This window comes from Pelophylax lessonae (assembly GCF_965119305.1).
Source record: "Pelophylax lessonae genome assembly, chromosome: 5".
NCBI classification, from domain to species: Eukaryota; Metazoa; Chordata; class Amphibia; order Anura; family Ranidae; genus Pelophylax; species Pelophylax lessonae.
Genome location: NC_138772.1, coordinates 503,601,110 through 503,621,457, shown reverse-complemented (window position 1 = coordinate 503,621,457; position 20,348 = coordinate 503,601,110). Strand labels below are relative to the sequence as shown.

At 40.7% G+C, this 20,348-nt stretch overlaps 1 protein-coding gene across 2 annotated transcripts in view; it reads left to right on the top strand.

Moving 5' to 3' along the window:
- The window catches only part of TRPS1 (transcriptional repressor GATA binding 1), a 436,341-nt gene extending 416,251 nt beyond the window's left edge, over positions 1 to 20,090 (top strand). For both annotated transcript variants that reach the window (XM_082259357.1, XM_082259356.1), the window contains 2 exons: positions 8,962 to 9,084; positions 18,708 to 20,090. In XM_082259357.1, the coding sequence (XP_082115483.1) occupies positions 8,962 to 9,084; positions 18,708 to 19,772 (1,188 nt within the window). In that variant the 3' untranslated portion in view covers positions 19,773 to 20,090. The remainder of the gene's footprint in view (positions 1 to 8,961; positions 9,085 to 18,707) is intronic.
- Positions 20,091 to 20,348: the final 258 nt, after the last annotated feature.

Genomic DNA, 20,348 nt, shown 5'->3' with positions numbered 1-20,348 from the left:
GGAACGAAGGATTGGGTGAATAGAAGCTTTCTCCTCACCCCAGGAATAGTCCACCGCTGGACTGTAGGGGAGCTCCACTTTCCAGTGGAATGAAGGATTGGGTGAGTAGAAGCTTTCTCCCCACCCCAGGATTAGTCCACCGCTGGACTGTAGGGGAGCTCCATTTTCCAGTGGAACGAAGGATTGGGTGAGTAGAAGCTTTCTCCCCACCCGAGGAATAGTCCACCGCTGGACTGTAGGGGAGCTCCATTTTCCAGTGGAACGAAGGATTGGGTGAGTAGAAGCTTTCTCCCCACCCCAGGAATAGTCCACCGCTGGACTGTAGGGGAGCTCCATTTTCCAGTGGAACGAAGGAATGGGTGAGTAGAAGCTTTCTCCTCACCCCAGGAATAGTCCACCGCTGGACTGTAGGGGAGCTCCATTTTCCAGTGGAACGAAGGATTGGGTGAGTAGAAGCTTTCTCTCCACCCCTAGACAAAACAAGCAATTGACTCGTTCAGTGTGGGCACAGCTCCACTGCATGGGAAAACTTTTTTTTTGCCTGGAGCTGAGCTTTAAAGCAGTATGGAGTGGAGAGTGGGGGCAATCGAACCTGGGCACAGTTTGCTTCAACTGTGCCCAGTATGAGTACACCCCAAGAGAACATTTTCCTGGCTTTGGAAAGCTTTCTTGTTGTGTCTATAGAAAAGTTAGTCAAAACAGAATCTCACTTATCAGACACAACAGGTTTTTGACTCTAATATAACATACAAGTGGTCCTCAGGTTACAAACATCTGACTTAGAAATGACTCCTACTTACAAACGGAGGGAGACAACAGGAAGTGAGGTGAAATCTCCCCCTAGGAAGGAGAATTCACTCCTGGAAGAGTTCTCATGGGGAAAAAGGTGTCCCCACCGAAGCTTTATCACCAATCCTTGTTTCCACAGCAACCCAAAATTTTCAAAATCTAATTATCACAGGGGCAGGAAGTGAGGTGAAATCTTCTAAACAGGGGCACAGGAGCCACACTTAAAAAATGTACCTGGTCCGACTTACAAACAAATTCAACTTAAAGCGGAGTTCCACTCAAGAGTGGAACTTTCGCTTATCTGTCTCCTCCCTTCCTCCGGTTCCACATTTGGCACCTTTCAGGGGGGAGCGGGTACCTGTTTTTGACAAATACCCTGTCCCCACTTCCGTCGGACCTCGGCATGGCGAGGTACGCCAAAGGTTTGGCCCCCTACGCCTCCCTCTGCTTCCTGGCCAATTACCGTGCTCAGCGCACTTTGCGCATGTGCAGTAGTGGCCCAGCCATAAAGCCACAGGGCTTCACTGCCGGGTTCCCTTACCGGCAATGGCGGCGGCAGCACCCTACAGCCGATGGAAATATCGGTTGCGATACCGACATCGCTGGACTCCAGGACAGGTAAGTGCCCTAATATTAAAAGTCAGCAGCTACAGTATGAGTACAGTATGTGTAGCTGCTGACTTTTACATTTTGGAGGGGGGCGGAACTCCGCTTTAAGAACAAACCTACAGACCCTTTCTTTTTTGTAACCTGGGGACCACCTGTAACCAAGAATGTAACTATGCTTCTACTATATTAATGCTACTATAAATAGGGAGAAAATGTAATCATCATAAAAAGGATGACCTATTGTGATATTATGCAGTGATCTAATCTATGCGAGGTTCACAAAATCTGCAGTCACTTTGTCTATTTGCAAAGAAAACAGGCAAGTAAATGAAATGCACAAAGAGTTTATTGATAGCCCCATGATTGAATCATTATTGTTATTAAAGAAGAATTGCAATCGAGCTCTGTAATGAAATTTCTTATTTCTAGGAAAGTGCTATTGTCATATTGACTTTCAGCTCTGTAGACATCTTCAATGAACTCGCTCATGTCAGACCTTTATGCAAATCCTACTTACCAATCTCCATCTATTTACATTTCAATCCTGTCCCCCATATCGATAATTAATTGAGATTGCTGACTGCCCGCCAGAGCAGGTATGCGTAAATGCAAGCTCATAATTAGGTTAGTGAAGGAGCTTCTCTCCGATGGCGCTTTACATCTTGATAGAAATATTATCCTATGCAGAACTGTACCTATCCAGTGTATATATTTCTATTTGTATTTTGGTTGTAGTTATTCATTGTGAAACACTCGATGAATAAACTGGCAAGTTAATGCCAAGAAAACGCTCAGTTCCACAGGCCAAAATTATGTCTGCACAAAGGTTTTTTTTTTTTTTTTTTTTCTTTGAAATGTATCAGAGTACAATTGCATCCATTGTATTCTTTTTGGCAGTCAACTCAATTTCTGCAGCATAGTCTTGTGTTTAAGAAAAAAAAAAAAAAATCAGCAAATTTGGAAGAAATCATTTAAAATGGCTAGTTTATAATAAATGTCATTTCCTGTGTAATAAAATGGATTTGCACAATTTTTGTCATTTTGCCTGGACGAGCGTGATGAAGTGTGTATGTACATATGAAATACCCAGGCAGATTAGGCTTTTGTCCAGGGCGGATGTTTTTGGGAGTGTGGGCAAAAATATGCCATTGTACGACTCAGTGATATCTCACAAATATTTCAAATGATCTTAACAGACATTAACACTATATGGGTTTGCATGCTGCTTTCTCTTCTTAAAGGGAACCTGTCTTTAAAAAAAAAAAAAAAAATATGATTAGAAATGATACCTGGTACCAGGAATCTCAGGATGCGTCCTGTTATCTTTATTAGCCAGAAATACATCTTCTATAGACCTCCCTAATCTAGCTTTACTTTTTTTTTTAATTTTAATCAGGGCTTTGACTTTTCCAGCTAAGAGTTAAAGCGGAGTTCCGGCCCCCCCCCCCCTTAAAAAAAAAATATTTAAGTAAGCAGCTACACATACTATGGCTGCTGACTTTTAATATTAGGACACTTACCTGTCCTGGAGTCCAGCGATGTCGACCCTGCAGCCGGTGTTTCTATCGGCTATCGAGTGCTGCCGCCGCCATTGCCGGTAAGGGAACCCGGCAGTGAAGCCTTGTGGCTTCACAGGCGGGTCCCTACTGCGCATGCCAAAACAAGCTTTGGCGGTACTTCCTTTAACCACTTCTGGACCGGAAGGATTTGCCCCCTTAATGACCAGGACATTTTTTGCGATTCGGCACAGCAATACTTTACCTGACAATTGCGCGGTCGTGCGATGCTGTACCCAAATAAAATTGATGTCCTTTTTTCCCCACAAATAGAGCTTTCTTTTGGTGGTATTTGATCATCTGTGCGATTTTTATTTTTTGCGCCATAAACATAAAAAGAGCAACAATTCTGAAAAAAAAACACTATTTTTCACTTTCTGCTATAAAACATTCCCCCAAAAAAATGTAATCTATTTTTTTCATCCTGTTAGGCCAATTTGTATTCTGCTAAATATTTTTGGTAAAAAAAAAATCCCAATATATTTTGATTGATTGGTTTGTGCAAAAGTTATTGCGTCTACAAACTAGGGGAAAGATTGAAGTCATTTTTTTTTTTTTAACTAGTAATGGCGGTGATCTGTGATTTTTAGCGGGACTATGACATTGCGGCGGACAGATCGGACCCCTAACTGACACTTTTTTCACTTTAAAGGGGGACCAAAGACATTGCTACAGTAATCAGTGCTAAAAATATGCATTGTTGCTGTATTAATGACACTGGCAAGGAAGAGGTTAACCTGGGAGTGATCAAAGGGTTAAGTGTGAGACTAGGGGAGTGTTTTCTAACTGTGGGGGGGGATTAGTGAAATTACCATTGAGACCTGTGATCCTATATAGAAGGATAACAGGCACTCTGTAATAATTTCAGAGAGAACAACGGTCAGCTGTGTTTACAACAGCAGTTCATCCTTCTTTCTCAGCGAGGAGCGATCGTGGGTGCCTGGCAGCAATCAGTGCCACCTGTCCTGTGGATCGGCATCCCCGCTGCCTAGTGTGGGCATCGCGCGCTCGCCCCCAGCAGCGCTCCGGTGAACCGCCGTACAGGTATGGCGGTTCGCGCAGCCGAGCCAGCCTGCTACAGTATATATGCGGTGGGCGGTCAGCAAGTGTTTGGGGCGCAAATACTGGCTCATGTAGTCTGATCCAATAGAAGCGCTACTTTACCACAAATTGCTGAAAATGCAATGCTGGTTCTGACAGAAAGGTGTTGGAACACAGTTTGATGTTTATGGCTGTGTAGCTGCAGACCGGTCAGGATGCCCATGCTGATCCGTGTCCACAGCCAAAACTGTCTACATTGGGCACATGAGCATCATGAGTGGACCATGGAGCAATTGAAGGTGGTGGTCTGGTCTGATTAATCACATTTTCTTTTACATCATGTGAATGGCTGGGTGGATGTTGGCACTTACCTCGGGAAGAGAAGGCACCAGAATGCACTGTGGGAAGAAAGCAAGGTGGCGGAGGCATTGTGGTTCATATGGGTGTTACTTTGGAGTTCCTTCCTCGCCAGGTCAGGGCTGTTTTGGTTGAAACCTGAGGACCTACTTATTATTAGGAGGGTGGCCATAATGTTATGTCGGATCAGTGTATAAAACCTGGCTTCCTTCCATAAACCCTAAACTATTAGATTTTCTGTTCTGTAGTATTGCATTGGTGCTTTGCTGCTGATTCACTTTTGGACCGTCTGTAATCTGGTGGTTTCATTATCTATCCAGTCATGGTTAATAAATCTCATGAGAGTCTTTCCTTGCATTCTGCCAGGAAACTACAATTGATGGTGACACATAACATTAGATTTCTGGAGGGGGTGATGTCATGAAATGCATTGAGGTGAGAATAGGAAAAACGTTAGGATTCAGGAACTTGTAAAAATGTTAAATGTTCTTTTTATCATTTAAGATTCGTGCAAATATCAAATCACCTGCTGAAAGTAGGAGTAAATAATACGTATCCTTACAGGAAAATACCATTTTAGTTGGAAATTAAAGCATGAATCAAAGCTTGAAAATTACCTCTAAAGTGTGCTTTTTGCTTCCCATTACATCATCTTCTAGACCAGGCATGTTCAACCTGCGGCCCGGAACCGAAGGCAATGCGGCCCACTGCCCCCTGACAATTTTTTTTTTTGCTGGGGAGGAAGGAAGTCAGGTCGCGGGCACAGCCACAGCGGCTTCCAACTAACTGTAGGCAGAGGCTGCCTCGGAGGGGATCATCCACTTGTTGTGTTAAATTACTGCTTTTTATTACTTATATACCTTAACTATAGAATATATTTTATATGCGGCCCGAGAAAATTTCTCTACACTCAATGTGGCCCAAAGAAGCCAAAAGGTTGGACACCCATGTTCTAGACAGTGAATAATATTGTACACACTCACTGGCCACTTCATTAGATACACCTTGCTAGTACCGGGTTGGACCCCCTTTTGCCTTCAGAACTGTATTCATTCTTCGTGGCATAGATTCAACAAGGTGTTGAAAACATCAGCAGTTTTTGAAATACTCAGATCAGCCCGTTTGGCACCAACAACCATGCCACATTAAAAGTCGCCTAAATCCCCTTTCTTCCCCATTCTGATGCTCAATTTGAACTTTAGCAAGCCGTCTTTACCACGTCTAGATGCCTAAATGCATTGAGTTACTGCCATGTGATTGGCTGATTAGCAATTTGTGCTACAAAGCAATTAAACAGGTGTATCTGATAAAGTAGCCAGTGAGTGTATATAGTATTTACAGCAAAGGGCTAACTGCAGCAATAGATGGGAAAATATTTCACTGGTGGTGAGGCATATATTTATCCTTGCTTAATTCACTGGTTTGCGTGGACTTGCATTTGGTCAACTCCATGGTGAGATGCTGGTTTACTTTTCCTGCTTCAAGAAGGAATGACCACCACTTTGTAATACTAAGCTACCAGGAAAATAAAAAATCTGATAATGAGCTCTGCCAATTTCTGAACCATTACTATTCTTTTGTGAATCCACTAAAAGTAATGCTAGAATTTGTTGTACCACTTGCACATTTTGAGCTATTTATGAGGTTTAATATTTGAAAGAGGTCATCATCAGAGCTTAGTAAATCCATGCTCCAGGATGACCATGTTGGCTCTATGGGGTTCATATTGGCAGTTTTAGTAATTTCAAGAAAAGCTGATGTGTCTATGTCAAGTGTCTGTGAAAGTAAGCCCTTGTAGATCGCCAACTACAGGCTGCGGAGTCGAAGGTCCAGCCTGCATCTTCACCAGGGCCCCTGATGGTGGGGATGGATTTGTAGCAAGCTGGAACCAGGGCAGCGGCCCCCAGGTCTGCCCAGCTGAGGATGTGGAGACCACTACTGTGTGCAGAGTACTGCAGCCGGAGACAGCAAGAAATCCAGGAAACAAACCGATATTAGGGCAGGCAGTAGGCAAGCACAGACGGTAGGCGAAGCCGGGGTCACTACACTGGAATTCCGACACAAAAAACACGTAACAGTTAGGAAACAGGTGCTCAGAGAACTATGAAGTCACTCAGGCTGTAACATGGGTCTTCACTGAGCACATGTATATATAGGGAAGCAGACTGGGAATCGGACCAGAAAGTGACAGAACGGAAAGGAAATATAGGAGAAGCATTGCAGCAAGGAGCTAATAATTACACAGGCAGGAAAAATGCAGGCTATATTGTGACAGTCTAAAGTGCATATACGTATGTGGTAGGGTGTAAGTTCCCATGACCTTCCCAAAGGGTCCAATGCCTTTCCTATCAAGGGATTCTGTAAACTAAACATGTGCACACAGCAGTTAGGAGTTTAAGGATAATGTTACTTTTAAAACACACGACGAATTACTAATCCTACATTATAGTATCACCTCCCCACCCTTCTAGTTTACCATTAATGAATGACCATTTATATCCAGTTTAACTTTGCTGCCAGTATTGGAATCTTGTGCTGCAAGCTGCTTCTGGTTATGAGCTGTGGCTACCAAGGTGCTTTGCAAATGTATGGGTTTTTGGGGGGTAGGGCTGAGTGGCTTGGTGGGGGGAGGGGGCGCTTTTGTGAGGGGACAGATGGAGTTGGGGGAGTGGGGAGACAAGGTTGCATTGGGGGGGAGGGGGAGATAAATAGGGGGTCCCTTGACAATGAAGGTTCTTTTCCTTAGTGTTGTCTGTTGTTCTCTTTTTGCATTATGTCCAGAATAAAATTATTGTGATACCGTTAGCCCTTGTAGGTGCCTTTTTCTTTGGTGGTTGTTTTTGTGCTTTGCAAATGTAACCTGTACATCTGCCTTTTCTTTTCCTGTACTTTGAGAGTAACCATGACAGGCCCAGATGTATAAATATTATTTACATGTTTGCAGATCTGCAGTCTGCAATATAACATTAGGCAAGGGTAGATAACAAGGAAAACATTGTCATCACTTACTTGTTTCATTCAGTATCTGAACTGCAGGGATCCACAAATTATAATTCAGGTGCTGCACTGCACGCATGTAACCATTGTAGATCATAAACTGCTAGGAGAAGGCAGCTTCTCCAATAATGTAGCTACTGTATAGAGTAGTGATCGACCGATATCGTTTTTTCGTTGCCGATACCGATATTTTGGCCAATGCATTTCGGCATCGGCTAATATTGGCCGATATTTTTGTACATTTAAAAAAATTTTTGTTTTTTTTGACAGGTACTTTTGTGGAGGGATCTGGGGGTCTAAAAGACCCCAAACCCCTTCTCTGTACTTAAAAGCATTCAAACATGTTTTCCTGTTTTGAATGCTGTAATTTTTTTTGAATCTGGCGCCAGACAGTACCCGGAAGTGATGTCACTCATTTTTGCACGGAGACCCAATCAGAGCCGAATGCGGCTTTGATCGGGTCTTCGGCGGCCATGCAGGCTATTTGCCCGGGTCTCCCGGTGGGACAGGATACCCAGGCGAGCCGCGGAAGGCAGCAGGAGGGGGGGGGCTTCCCCTCCCACTCTTTGTAATGACAGCCTCTCAGCCGCATCAGTTGTCATTACAAGATAGCCGACCGTCAGCTATGGACGCCGGTACCGGGGTGATGCCTCTAGCTGCAGGCATCACTCCGGTACATGCACGTTCCCGAAATATCGGCAATATCAGTATACCTCCAGGGCCATGCATATCGGCCTTGCCGATATTCGGTCGATCCCTAGTATCGAGCAGTGATATGCAAACTGCGGCCCTTCAGATGTTGCAGAACTACAAGTCTCATGATGCATAGCAAGACTGACAGCCACAAGCATGACACCCAGAGGCAGAAACATGATGGGACTTGTAGTTTTGCAACAGCTGGAGGGCCACAGTTTGCATATCCCTGGTATAGAGAGTGCAGGTGTCCAGACTGGAAATGAAAACAAGAAAGGTAAATGCAGCTTTTGCCTTCCAAAGTTAGCTGTCTGGAATCACATGAGATGAGAAGAAGGGTCAGAGCCTAACTCAACTCATGTAGGGGGTCTACCTGCTTCCAGATATCAGTTCAAAATGATCTAGTCCTGAAATGTATTGCAGTATTTTTTTGTGTGTGTGTATGTGTGTGTCACAAAACAGTAAGGGTCCATGGAAATTGTATAATTATAATAATGGAAAAGTTAATAATGTATTCCGTAGTGTTTGAGGTTTTTAATATTTATATACTTGTCATTGGGCTAACTATAAAAGTACATAGGTATATTATGTTATAGCTTTTGTCATTTTTATTTTCTTTTATGAATGTTCCTGCCAATTTTAATTGTAGGGACATTTAATCCTTAAGTTCAGCCAGCAGCCCGAATTTATGGTTTGTCCAAAAGCAAAGTCATTAATTAGAACAAGTAGATCTAATTATGATGAAGACAATTTCATTTGTGCTTAATTTGGCCTGAAGACTTGGCCCACTGATATCCCGGTAGAGTAGACCTTGTTTCGGCTATGTTACAGGAAACCTTTGCTAATTTGACTTTACATGAAAAAAAAAATAATACATTTGCTTGTGTTTCATGTATGGTTTGCTTTCTTTAATTTTCAGAGACGTAGAGGCTCCGGAGTTTTTTGTGCCAATTGCCTGACCACAAAGACTTCTCTATGGAGAAAGAATGCAAATGGAGGCTATGTCTGCAACGCCTGTGGCCTGTACCAAAAACTGCACTCGGTAGGAAAACCATGTTTGTTTGCTTTTTTTTTCCAAGTCCCTTGTTTTGTATTTATTTAAATAACTTGGGTGTTTTTTTGAATTATATTTGCTCAGTTTACTAAACCCAATCTGATTTCTATAGTGCACTATGATATCATAGAGTGTATTCTAACAAGCTTTGTAGAGTTTAGGTAAGGGTTGGAACCCTTGTCATTTTGTTTTGTTTTTTCTTAAAGTGCCCCTGCTGTATCTGTGTCCCTGCTGGGGAGATTCACCCTCTCCATTTATCCTGATAACAATGGATTGGCTATAGATAAACTTCAAGGGCTAGTGTATATGGGTGTTTGAAATGCTTGTGCCATGCTTTTGGCTTCTGGAGTCAAGAGACTTCAAAGAGTCTTGGGAGGGATGAAGCCTCTAACTCAGTGTCCAGTTCTAACCAGAGACCAGCAGGGTGTGCGTGCAGGTGTACACAGCCTTTATAAGCCAGGACTTGACAGTGGTTCAGGGCTCCACCCGGTAGGCTTTAGGTCCTCTGCGCTGAGTCTAGTGCCTAGGCCAAAGCAGCCGGGTGCTGCAAGAGAGAGAGAGGTGCAGAGTTGCATGTAAGCCAAGGGGTGCTATAGGTACACTTTAAGAGCTAATGTGCATGGGTGTTTGAAAAGCTTTTGCCATGCTTTTGGCTTCTGGAGTCAAGAGACTTCAAAGAGTCTTGGGAGGGATGAAGCCTCTAACTCAGTGTCCAGTTCTAACCAGAGACCAGCAGGCTGTGTGTGAAGGTGTACACAGCCTTTATAAGCCAGGACTTGACAGTGGTTCAGGGCTCCATCCGGTAGGCTTTAGGTCCTCTGCGCTGAGGCTAGTGCCTAGGCCAAAGCAGCCGGGTGCTGCAAGAGAGAGAGGTGCAGAGTTGCATGTAAGCAAAGGGGTGCTATAGGTACACTTTAAGAGCTAGTGTGCATGGGTGTTTGAAAAGCTTGTGCCATGCTTTTGGCTTCTGGAGTCAAGAGACTTCAAAGAGTCTTGGGAGGGATGAAGCCTCTAACTCAGTGTCCAGTTCTAACCAGAGACCAGCAGGCTGTGTGTGAAGGTGTACACAGCCTTTATAAGCCAGGACTTGACAGTGGTTCAGGGCTCCATCCGGTAGGCTTTAGGTCCTCTGCGCTGAGGCTAGTGCCTAGGCCAAAGCAGCCGGGTGCTGCAAGAGAGAGAGGTGCAGAGTTGCATGTAAGCAAAGGGGTGCAGAAAGATGGTCTGTGAAGCCAGTCCAAAGGTCCTAGGCTTGAGGCATGAGCTACAGCACTGCAAAAGGAAGCCAGGAGACTTGTAATTTTTTTTATGGTTGAATATATATTTATTGTCTTAACAAAGTTTTCAAGAAATGGTACAGGTAAACCAATACAAGTATATAGATTATAACGTGTTTTAACAAATATCAGTCCGTGGACCTTAGGGGTATTGTCGTCCCCAAGGTATGGAAATAACATGTACAGTGCCTTGCGAAAGTATTCGGCCCCCTTGAACTTTTCGACCATTTGCCACATTTCAGGCTTCAAACATAAAGATAAAAAACTGTCATTTTTTGTGAAGAATCAACAACAAGTGGGACACAATCATGAAGTGGAACAAAATTTATTGGATATTTCAAACTTTTTTAACAAATAAAAAACTGAAAAATTGGGCGTGCCGCATCATTCAATATTCACAGAGTTCTGTGAATAGAAAACTACAAGGTCCTACAGCCTTTGCGGCTGTTGATTTGTAGTTCTCAATGAACTACCACAATGCTGTTGGGCGCTGTGGTAGTTCATTGATGCTTCCTGTTCGTGTGTAACAGCTTGACTGCATGATGTATGGCCAGACAACATACACACAGAGTCTGCAAGAGCCCTGCATTGCTGATTGTGGGTGCAATGCTTTCCAGGCTCCCAATAAAAAAAAATGCAATTTTTTTTTCACCTGCAAAAAAGATGTGCATTTAATTTTTTTTTTAAAGTTATTCTTTAACCACTTCAGCCGCGGAAGGTTCTACCCCCTTAATGACCAGGCCATTTTTTGCGATATGGCACTGCGTTACAATTGTGCGGACGTGCGAAGCTGTACCCAAATAAAACGTATGTCTTTTTTTTCCCCACAAATAGAGATTTCTTTTGGTGGTATTTGATCACCTCTGAAGTTGTTAATTTTTGCACTATAAAATAAAAAAGACTTGACAGTTTTGAAAAAAAAACAATATTTTTAACTTTATGCTATAAAACCTATCCAATAAAAATGTTTTAAAACATTTTATACATTAATTTAGACCAATATGTATTCTACTACATATTTTTGGTAAAAAAAAAAAAAAAAAACCCCAATGAGCATATATTGATTTATCTACGCAAAAGTTATAGTGTCTACAAACTATGGGATAGTTTTCTAGAATTTTTTTTCTTTACTACGGTAGTTATGGCGGCGATCAGTGATTTTTAACGGGACTTTTACATTGTGTGGACGAATCTGACACTACGTGACACTTTTTTGGTGACCCATGACACCATTTCAGTGATCAGGGCTAAAAAATGCACTGTCACTGTACTAATGACACTGGCAAGGAAGGGGTTAACATCAGGGGCGATAAAAAGGTTAAGTGTGCTCCTAGGGAGTGCTTTCTAACTGTGTGGGGGATGACCTAACTGGAAGAAAACAGAGATCCGTGTTTCTGCTTAGAACATTTCGTTATTGGATTTAGATACACTTTAAGTCTAAAATAATCTTTGGAAGTAAAATATGAATTCAAGTAGTCGGCCTGTTAAAATAGTTAATAAAATATAGGAAGAAAGTAACGATGTACCTTCTCCCGCAACACAGCGCTTGCTAAAAATAGGTGCTCTGAATTGAACACGTGCAAAAAAAAAAATCTTGTAAGTACTTAAGTACTTAAAAAACAAACCAATGGTGTTGGGTGCAATGCTATCCTATAAATAATCCCTTGCAAATAGAAGGTTAAATAGGTGGGGAAAAAACCTCTGTGTATATAAAGTGCAGTGGCTATACTATAAATACAATAAATACATATACATAAATTAATAAATCAATTAAAAAAAAAAATACGCCACTAAGAGCCAATTAATAAAGTGCAATGGCAGATAAACACATCCAAGAAACAAATTGTGAAAATTTAACAATAAAAATTCATGATAAAAAAGTTCAATGGCATAAATTAGTCCAAGTCTGAGTTATAAAGAAAGAAAGACTAATTTATTGACTAATTTATGCCATTGGACTTTTTTATAATTTATTTTATTTATTCATTCATTTATGTATATGTATTTATTGTTTTTATAGTATAGCCACTGCACTTTATATACACAGAGGTTTTTTCCCAGCTATTTAACCTATTTGCAAGGGATTATTTATAGAATATCATTGCACCCAATACCATTGGTTTGTTCTTTTACGTACCTACAAGGTTTTTTTGCACGTGTTCAATTCAGAGCACCTATTTTTAGCAAGCGCTGTGTTGCGGGAGAAGTTACATTGTTACTTTCTTCCTATATTTTAATAACTATTTGGCTTTAACAGGCCGGGCCACAGCAACTGCTTGAATTCATATTTTAAAAATCATTATCTTTAGTTGTATCAACACCCAGTATATATATATTTGTCTCCTGATTTATCATCATTTTTCATGACAATCTTTGAAAGTATCTCAACAAAAATGGAATTCCTACTGCAAATAGTGGCAGTAATTTACCTAAAGGCTCTGTGCAGTCTTGCAGGAAAAAGCAGTGAAGCAAGACCACCAGTAGTAAATAAAATATTTTTGTTGGATTTTGCCCCAGCTGTCCTGATGAAAAGGAACCAACATTTTAATTTTTTTCAGATTTTGAAACTCGTAGCATAACATTTAATGAAAAAAATGGCCTGTCTAGCAATTATATTTTGTAGAAAAATTGGTAAAAAGGCGCTGGTGACCTTGGATGCTAAATTAATATAATTAAATACAGTAAACCCCTCTCCATTGCGGGGGTTACGTTCCGGACCCAGCCGCAAAAAGTGAAAATCCGTGAAATAGAAAAACCCTATTAAAATGCATTGTAGACATGTTTTTTTACTGTCACTGTACGTGTAAAAGCATTTTAAGGTCTTTAAACACACTTTTAAAACAATAGAAACTCATTTAATCACATAAAAGATACTCAGAGACATAGCAAGAGCTATGGAAAACACAAAAATATTTCATTTTTAATGATTTATATGGTAAAATAACATTACAAAAAAAAACGCAATATACCGGGACCGCAAAAACTGAACCGTGATGGAGCCAGGGGTTTACTGTATATCAAACCTAGCTCTTTTTCTTAAAGTGATAAATTATATAAATTATTATGACTAGGTAAATATCAAAATCACATAAAATGGTAAGGGTGCTGGTGGCACATAAGTGTGCTGTGTTAAGTACACATAATAATAAATACTGTAAAACCAATATTAAAGTGCTAGTGACACACAAATGTGCTGTGCAAAATTAAATAAAGTGCTTAATAGTGCAAAAATACCATATATTGTTTAGTATTAACTGGATTATACAATAAATATAAAAATAAATATTTCATAAATTATTAGTGTTCTAATAAATTAGTGCATATAAAGTGCTTTAATAGTGGACTGTGATCCCAGTTCATGCAACTGTTGTCACAGCTTGGATCACAGTCCACTATTAAAGAACTTTATATGCACTAATTTATTATAACACTAATAATTTATCAAATATTTATTGTATAATCCAGTTAATACTAAACAATATATGGTATTTTTGCACAATTAAGCACTTTATTTTATTTTGCACAGCACATTTGTGTGTCACTAGCACTTTAATATTAATAATATTGGTTTTACAGTATTTATTATTATGTGTACTTAACACAGCACACTTATGTGCCACCAGCACCCTTACCATTTTATGTGATTTTGATATTTACCTAGTCATAATAATTTATATAATTTATCACTTTAAGAAAAAGAGCTAGGTTTGATATATTTAATTATATTCATTTAACATCCAAGGTCACCAGCGTCTTTTTACCAATTTTTCTTTCTTGATATTGTTTTTTACAATTAAAAGGGCAGCAGGTTTTAGCATCTTTTACCCTAGAAGGGCCAGGCGCTGTCGCACCATTTTTTACTAATTATTTTTTGTAGTTTATATCAGTTGTTTAGCAAAAGTGGAATTTTAATTTAAATGTTTAGATCCTTTAGTGGTACACTATTGCTTTTGGGTGTTTTTAATGGGTTTTGTTGTTTTGTGATGCTCTTGTATCTTCCCCAACAAATACAGCACACAACATTTATTTACAGAGTGCTAGACTGCTGTCTTGTTCAGCAACATTAGCTGTTAACAAAACCTCTTTTACCATCCCTTCACATAATATTTATTGTGAATTTCTCCACTCCTCTGGAAAATAGCCCGAAATCCACTGCTCCCTTGAGTACTCCTATTATTGGCACTGAAATATTTTCCTGCAACGGAATTTATTGTGAACTTTACCTGCAGTATTTTCTTTTGACTTATGAAGTGCAACAAATTCTTTAAAGAAGGGTTTAAACTGTCCATTGTTGCGTTTCCTTCTTCCTCTGAATAAACTCCATTTCCCATTTATTCCAAAAATGTATTGAAACATAGCATGGCACTTTCATTTCGAAGCTGTATTACTTGGAATGTTTTTTTTTTCCCGTTCCTTTTTGCTTATTCATAGCCATCAGATTTTATGTCAGTCATCTGATGTAGAAGGGAAGAGAGGCAGGTAAAATGAAGCATTGCAGAATCTAAACTTCCATATCTGATAATATTTGAAATTCAGAAAGATGATAACATTGAGAAAAATATACAAGAGAAGCAAGAAGTATAAAATAAAAATAGACCAGAAGCTCACAGGTATTTTAAGCAAAATAATAGTAAAAACTCTCAGTAGCAATTTAGTATGTTGTTGCTGTTTTTATATACAATATATATTGAACACTTTAGGTCTTATTTAATTCTTGGGGTGGATGTTTCCACACTCCTGACCTAAATAAATACACTGCTCAAAAAAATTAAAGGAACACTTTATAATCAGAGTATAGCATTGAGTCAATTAAACTCCTGGGATATTGATCTGGTCAGTTAAGTAACAGAGGGTGTTGTTAATCAGTTTCAGCTGCTTTGGTGTTAATAAAATTAACAACAGGTGCACTAGATGGGCAACAATGAGATGACCTCCAAAACAGGAATGGTTTTACAGGTGAAGGCCAATGAAATTTTTTTCCCCTACTCATTTTTCTGACTGTTTTTCCCTAGTTTTTGATTTGGTTAGGGTCAGTGTCAGTACTGATAGCATGAGGCGATATCTGGACCCTATAGAGGTTGCACAGGCAGTCCAACTCCTCCAGAATGGCACATCAATACGTATCATTGCTAGAAGGTTTGCTGTGTCTCCCAGCAAAGTTTCAAGAGCATGGAGGAGATTCCTGGAGACAGGCAGTTACTCTAGGAGAGCTGGACAGGGCTGTAGGAGATCCTTAACCCATCCACAGGACGGGTATCTGCTCCTTTGTGCAAGGAGAAACAGGATGAGCACTGCCAGAGCCCTATAAAATGACATCCAGCAGGCCACTGGTGTGAATGTCTCTGACCAAACAAACAGAAACAGACTTCATGAGAGTGGCCTGAGGGCCTGACGTCCCCTAGTGGGCCCTGTGCTCACTGCTTGATTGATATTTTCCATTAAATACCGGAATTGGCAGATCCACCACTGGAGCCCTGTGCTTTTCACAGATGAGTGCAGGTTTACCCTGAGTACATGTGAAAGACGTGAAAGGGCCTGGAGAAGCCATGGAGAATGTTATGCTGCATGCTACATCGTTTAGCATGACTGGTTCAGTGGTGAGTCAGTGATGGTCTGGGGAGATGGTCTAGACTATGGGACCCTGACTGCCATTGGGTATCGGGATGAAATCCTTGGACCCATTGTCAGACCCTACACTGGTGCAGTGGGTCCTGGGTTATTCCTGGGGCATGACAATGCCCGACCTCCGGTGGTGAGAGTATGCAGCCAGTTCCTTGAGGATAAAGAAATTGATACCATTGAATGGCCCCCACGCTCGTCTGACCTAAATCCAATAGAACATCTCTGAAACATGTTTTGGTCCATCCAATGCCACCAGGTTGCACCTCAGTTTGTTCAGGAGCTCAGTGATGCCCTGGTCCAGATCTGGTAGGAAATACCCCAGGACACCATTCGTTGTCTCATTAGGAGCATGCCCCAATGTTGTCAGGCATGCATATAAACACATGGGGGTCATACAAACTACTGAGGACCATTTTGAGTTGCTGCATTGAAATTTCAGCAAAATGGACTAGCCTACTGCATCATTTGTTTTACTTTGATTTTTGGGGTGTCTTTGAAAACAGCCCTCTGTAGGTTTATAATTTAAATTTCAATCAAATGATGTGGCATCCTTTCGCTCCTAACACATTACCCAGTCCATATCAGTATAGATATCCAGCATGAGATTTCTCCTCTTTAATCACACCTTCTGAGAGAGAGTCTAATGTCCAACAAATGCCTGCTGGCCATGGAGCACATAGATACAAATACATCCAGTTTGCTGGTCTTTTTTCAGTTATAACTCAGAAACTTCCATATTGGCAAAGAACACAGTCACTTACACTTTAAAGGGTATTGCCACTTTTGCAGGAAAAATTTGAGAAAACCCCATACATGTTTGTTATGCGTTCCCATTCACACAGCATAACTAAAAAAATATATATATATATTTCTTACCTTTTGGGCCTCATGCACACAGGACATTTTTTTTTAATTTATTTTACTGCTCATGACACCTTTGCTACTGGGAGGAAAAAAAGAAGTTTAAAAAACATGACCAACACTGTGTTTTAAACACGCGATTAGGCGCACCAAATGTTTTGGCGTTCATTGATTCCATTGGCCAGAATGTTAATTTATTCTTACCATTGAGTTGAGCGCTCAGGCGTTAAATGTGCCTAGCTGGTTCCCTGATGGGGTGTGGGTTAATGTTCCCTCAGCACAGGGAATCATCACTGGGAAAATGAATATACATTTGAAAAACATTGCTAAAAAAGAAATATAAAGGCTGCTCATTCTGCAGTCTAGTTCCTGGCAGTCATGCTGGTCCCCTGATTTTAATACTTTATTGATCTAAAAGAAGTATTCAGAAAATTAAGAATGCAGAACCATATTCAATAAAAAACCTGGTTCACAGTTCTTAGGAAGTGATACTCAACATGCCAGCTGCCCACTTTGAATTTCATAGAGGTGAAGCAACAGATAATTGGCACCATGATTCATGAGACATTCACTTCTATACTGAATGACACTAAATGTTTAAAATATGGTCACCTTAGCTTGCATACAGCTGCAATCCAAACCTTGACCAAACCCAAACCCAAATCCAAAACCCTAGTCTTGCAATATTGGTGAAACACATGCATTGGGAGTCTCCAGCCAAGCTCCACACCTCCTTCCTCCCCCCTCCAAATTACCTACTTTATTCTCCACACCTCATACTTTCTCAACTTTTACTTTACAGCCAGCATTATACCCCTTTCCTCTCATCCTCCCTCCTCTACTGTAGTGTCCCTGGAGCCTGCGACAATACCCTTTCATCTGACAGCTAAACCCAGAGACCTTTATCTATACATCCAGTATCACCATCTACATCCAGTCAGGACCACAAACCCCCCCCCCCTCCCCCCCATTGATCTAATGATCGCTCACACCCACATGCTTTATCTGGGAGCATGTGCTTCTTGGATTATTTGTTGAGTGTATGTATATAATCTGCCTCCTTTCATCTCCACTCAGTGCACTTGCCAACCTAGCTGCCATGCAATGCATGCTGTGTGTTTATATGGCTTTTCTTCAGTGTACTTGTCTACAGTTTTGGAAAAGCAATAAAATAATTGTGAACGAAAATGATGGCAGAACACTTGATCTTCATTCTTGTTCTGGGTCAAGATTAGGCTAATTCCAGAAGAAGTCAACCGTGACAACCATCATACTTCCTTTAGTGCAGGTTTCCTTTAACAATATTGATGCTTCACAGAAGTTGTTTTAAGCCGGCCATAGATGGTTCGAATCTCGGCCAGTTCAGCAGGGACCCCCCTCCTCCCCGCTAGGAGAACATAATAGCTCTGCCGAAGGGAGTGTTGATGGGGTAGTCAAGTGATTTTCTTTCCTTCAACCACAAGTTGCAGGAATGAAAATTGCTCCATTTATGGCCAGCTTTATTTGAGCACAATGTTGTACACTAAAAGCAACTGGAGCTGAAAAAAATAAATAGCGAATGTCTGTAGGCTGAGATGAACAGCTTAATGATTTTATTGTGTGTTTAAAATTTGCAAGCATAGATTTTTAACTGCATCACAGCAGTGCAGCCAGTTAATCCGGTAATTAAATATTAACAAGTCTTTAACCTGCGGAAATAAGAACTTTGTCTTTTCCTTTTTTTAAAACCAAATTCTATACTTGTGTCAATGCTAGCAAATGGAAAAGAGGTGTCTGATTACCCCCCATTAAATATCATTAAAAGTAGAACATCTTTTGTTTTATCTAATATGTGTTTCATCTCTTACACAGACTCCAAGACCTTTGAATATCATTAAGCAGAACAATGGTGAGCAGATTATTAGAAGACGGACAAGGAAACGCCTTAACCCAGAAGCACTGCAGACGGAACAGTTAAACAAACATCAAAGAGGTAACAGCGAAGAACAAACTAATGGAAGTCCTTTAGAGAGGAGGTCGGAGGATCATTCAATGGAAGGTCACCAGAGAGAAGCTCAGCAACTTGGTATGAATAAATATGAGTCCCCATCTTCATTGACTAAAAGCCATTCTGCCCAGCAGACAATATTAGTCAGCCAAACCATGGATATACACAAAAGGATGCAACCTTTGCACATACAGATTAAAAGCCCTCAGGAAAGCTGTGGAGATCCAGGGAATAGTTCATCTGTCTCTGACAGCAAAGGCAGCTCAGAAAGAGGTAGCCCAATTGAAAAGTACATGAGACCTATTAAGCATCCAAATTACTCCCCACCAGGAAGTCCCATAGAAAAGTATCAGTATCCAGTGTTTGGACTCCCCTTTGTTCACAATGACTTCCAGAATGAAGCTGACTGGCTGCGATTTTGGAGTAAGTATAAGCTGTCTGTTCCTGGGAATCCTCACTACTTGAGTCATGTGCCTGGCCTACCAAACCCTTGCCCAAATTACGTGCCTTATCCCACCTTTAATCTGCCTGCTCAATATTCCACTGTTGGATCTGACAATGACATTCCTCTAGACTTGGCAATGAAGCATTCCAGACCTGGATCTGCATCCAGCGGGGCCTCAAAAGAAAAAACTAAGTCACCTTCTTTAAGTGCAAAGGATGATGGCCCCTTGAATGTAGTGAAAACTGAAAAAGTGGATCGAAGTACTCAAGATGAACTTTCAACGAAATGTGTGCACTGTGGCATTGTGTTTCTGGATGAAGTCATGTACGCTCTACATATGAGTTGCCATGGGGAAAGTGGACCTTTTCAATGTAGTATATGCCAACATCTTTGCACGGACAAGTATGATTTCACTACTCATATCCAGAGAGGTCTACATAGGAACGTTGCACAAGCTGAAAAGAATGGAAAAACGAAAGAATAAAAAAAAAATGTTAGCACTTAGCACAATTAACTAGATACGGATTCTCTGAATAGAAATTCAGTAGCTTGTAATTTCTAAATACAGTTTGAAACTGTGGACGTTTCATTTATGTTCCTTTTTGTAACCGTAATTAACGTAAGAACAAATAACAGCATGGCCAGTTCAACGTGTATATGATACATTGTTACTTACAGTTCTTCAGTTTACAGAATTCACCCATTAAAGGAAGACTGTACATGCCACTGATATACAGGTATAGGTGTGCAAAACACAAAGTAAAAATCGTCCATAACCCAAAAGAAGTCATTGAAGCCAAAATCTGTGGCTCCGCATAACATAGGGAGGTTTTCTAAATGGATTAAACCATTGTGTAAATAGTTGTGAAAAATGTATCTACCGTTAAAGCCTAACAGAACTTTCAGTTTAAATCAGCTAAATATACTTCAGGTGCAACAAAGTGAAAGATGTGTGAAATCTTTAGAGTTTTGCTTTCCTGCTATTGCAGAGCTTTACCTTTGACTCTTGTAGGACCACTGCTTCTGCATAGAGAGCAAGGGTCCTTTTCTGCAGCATGCT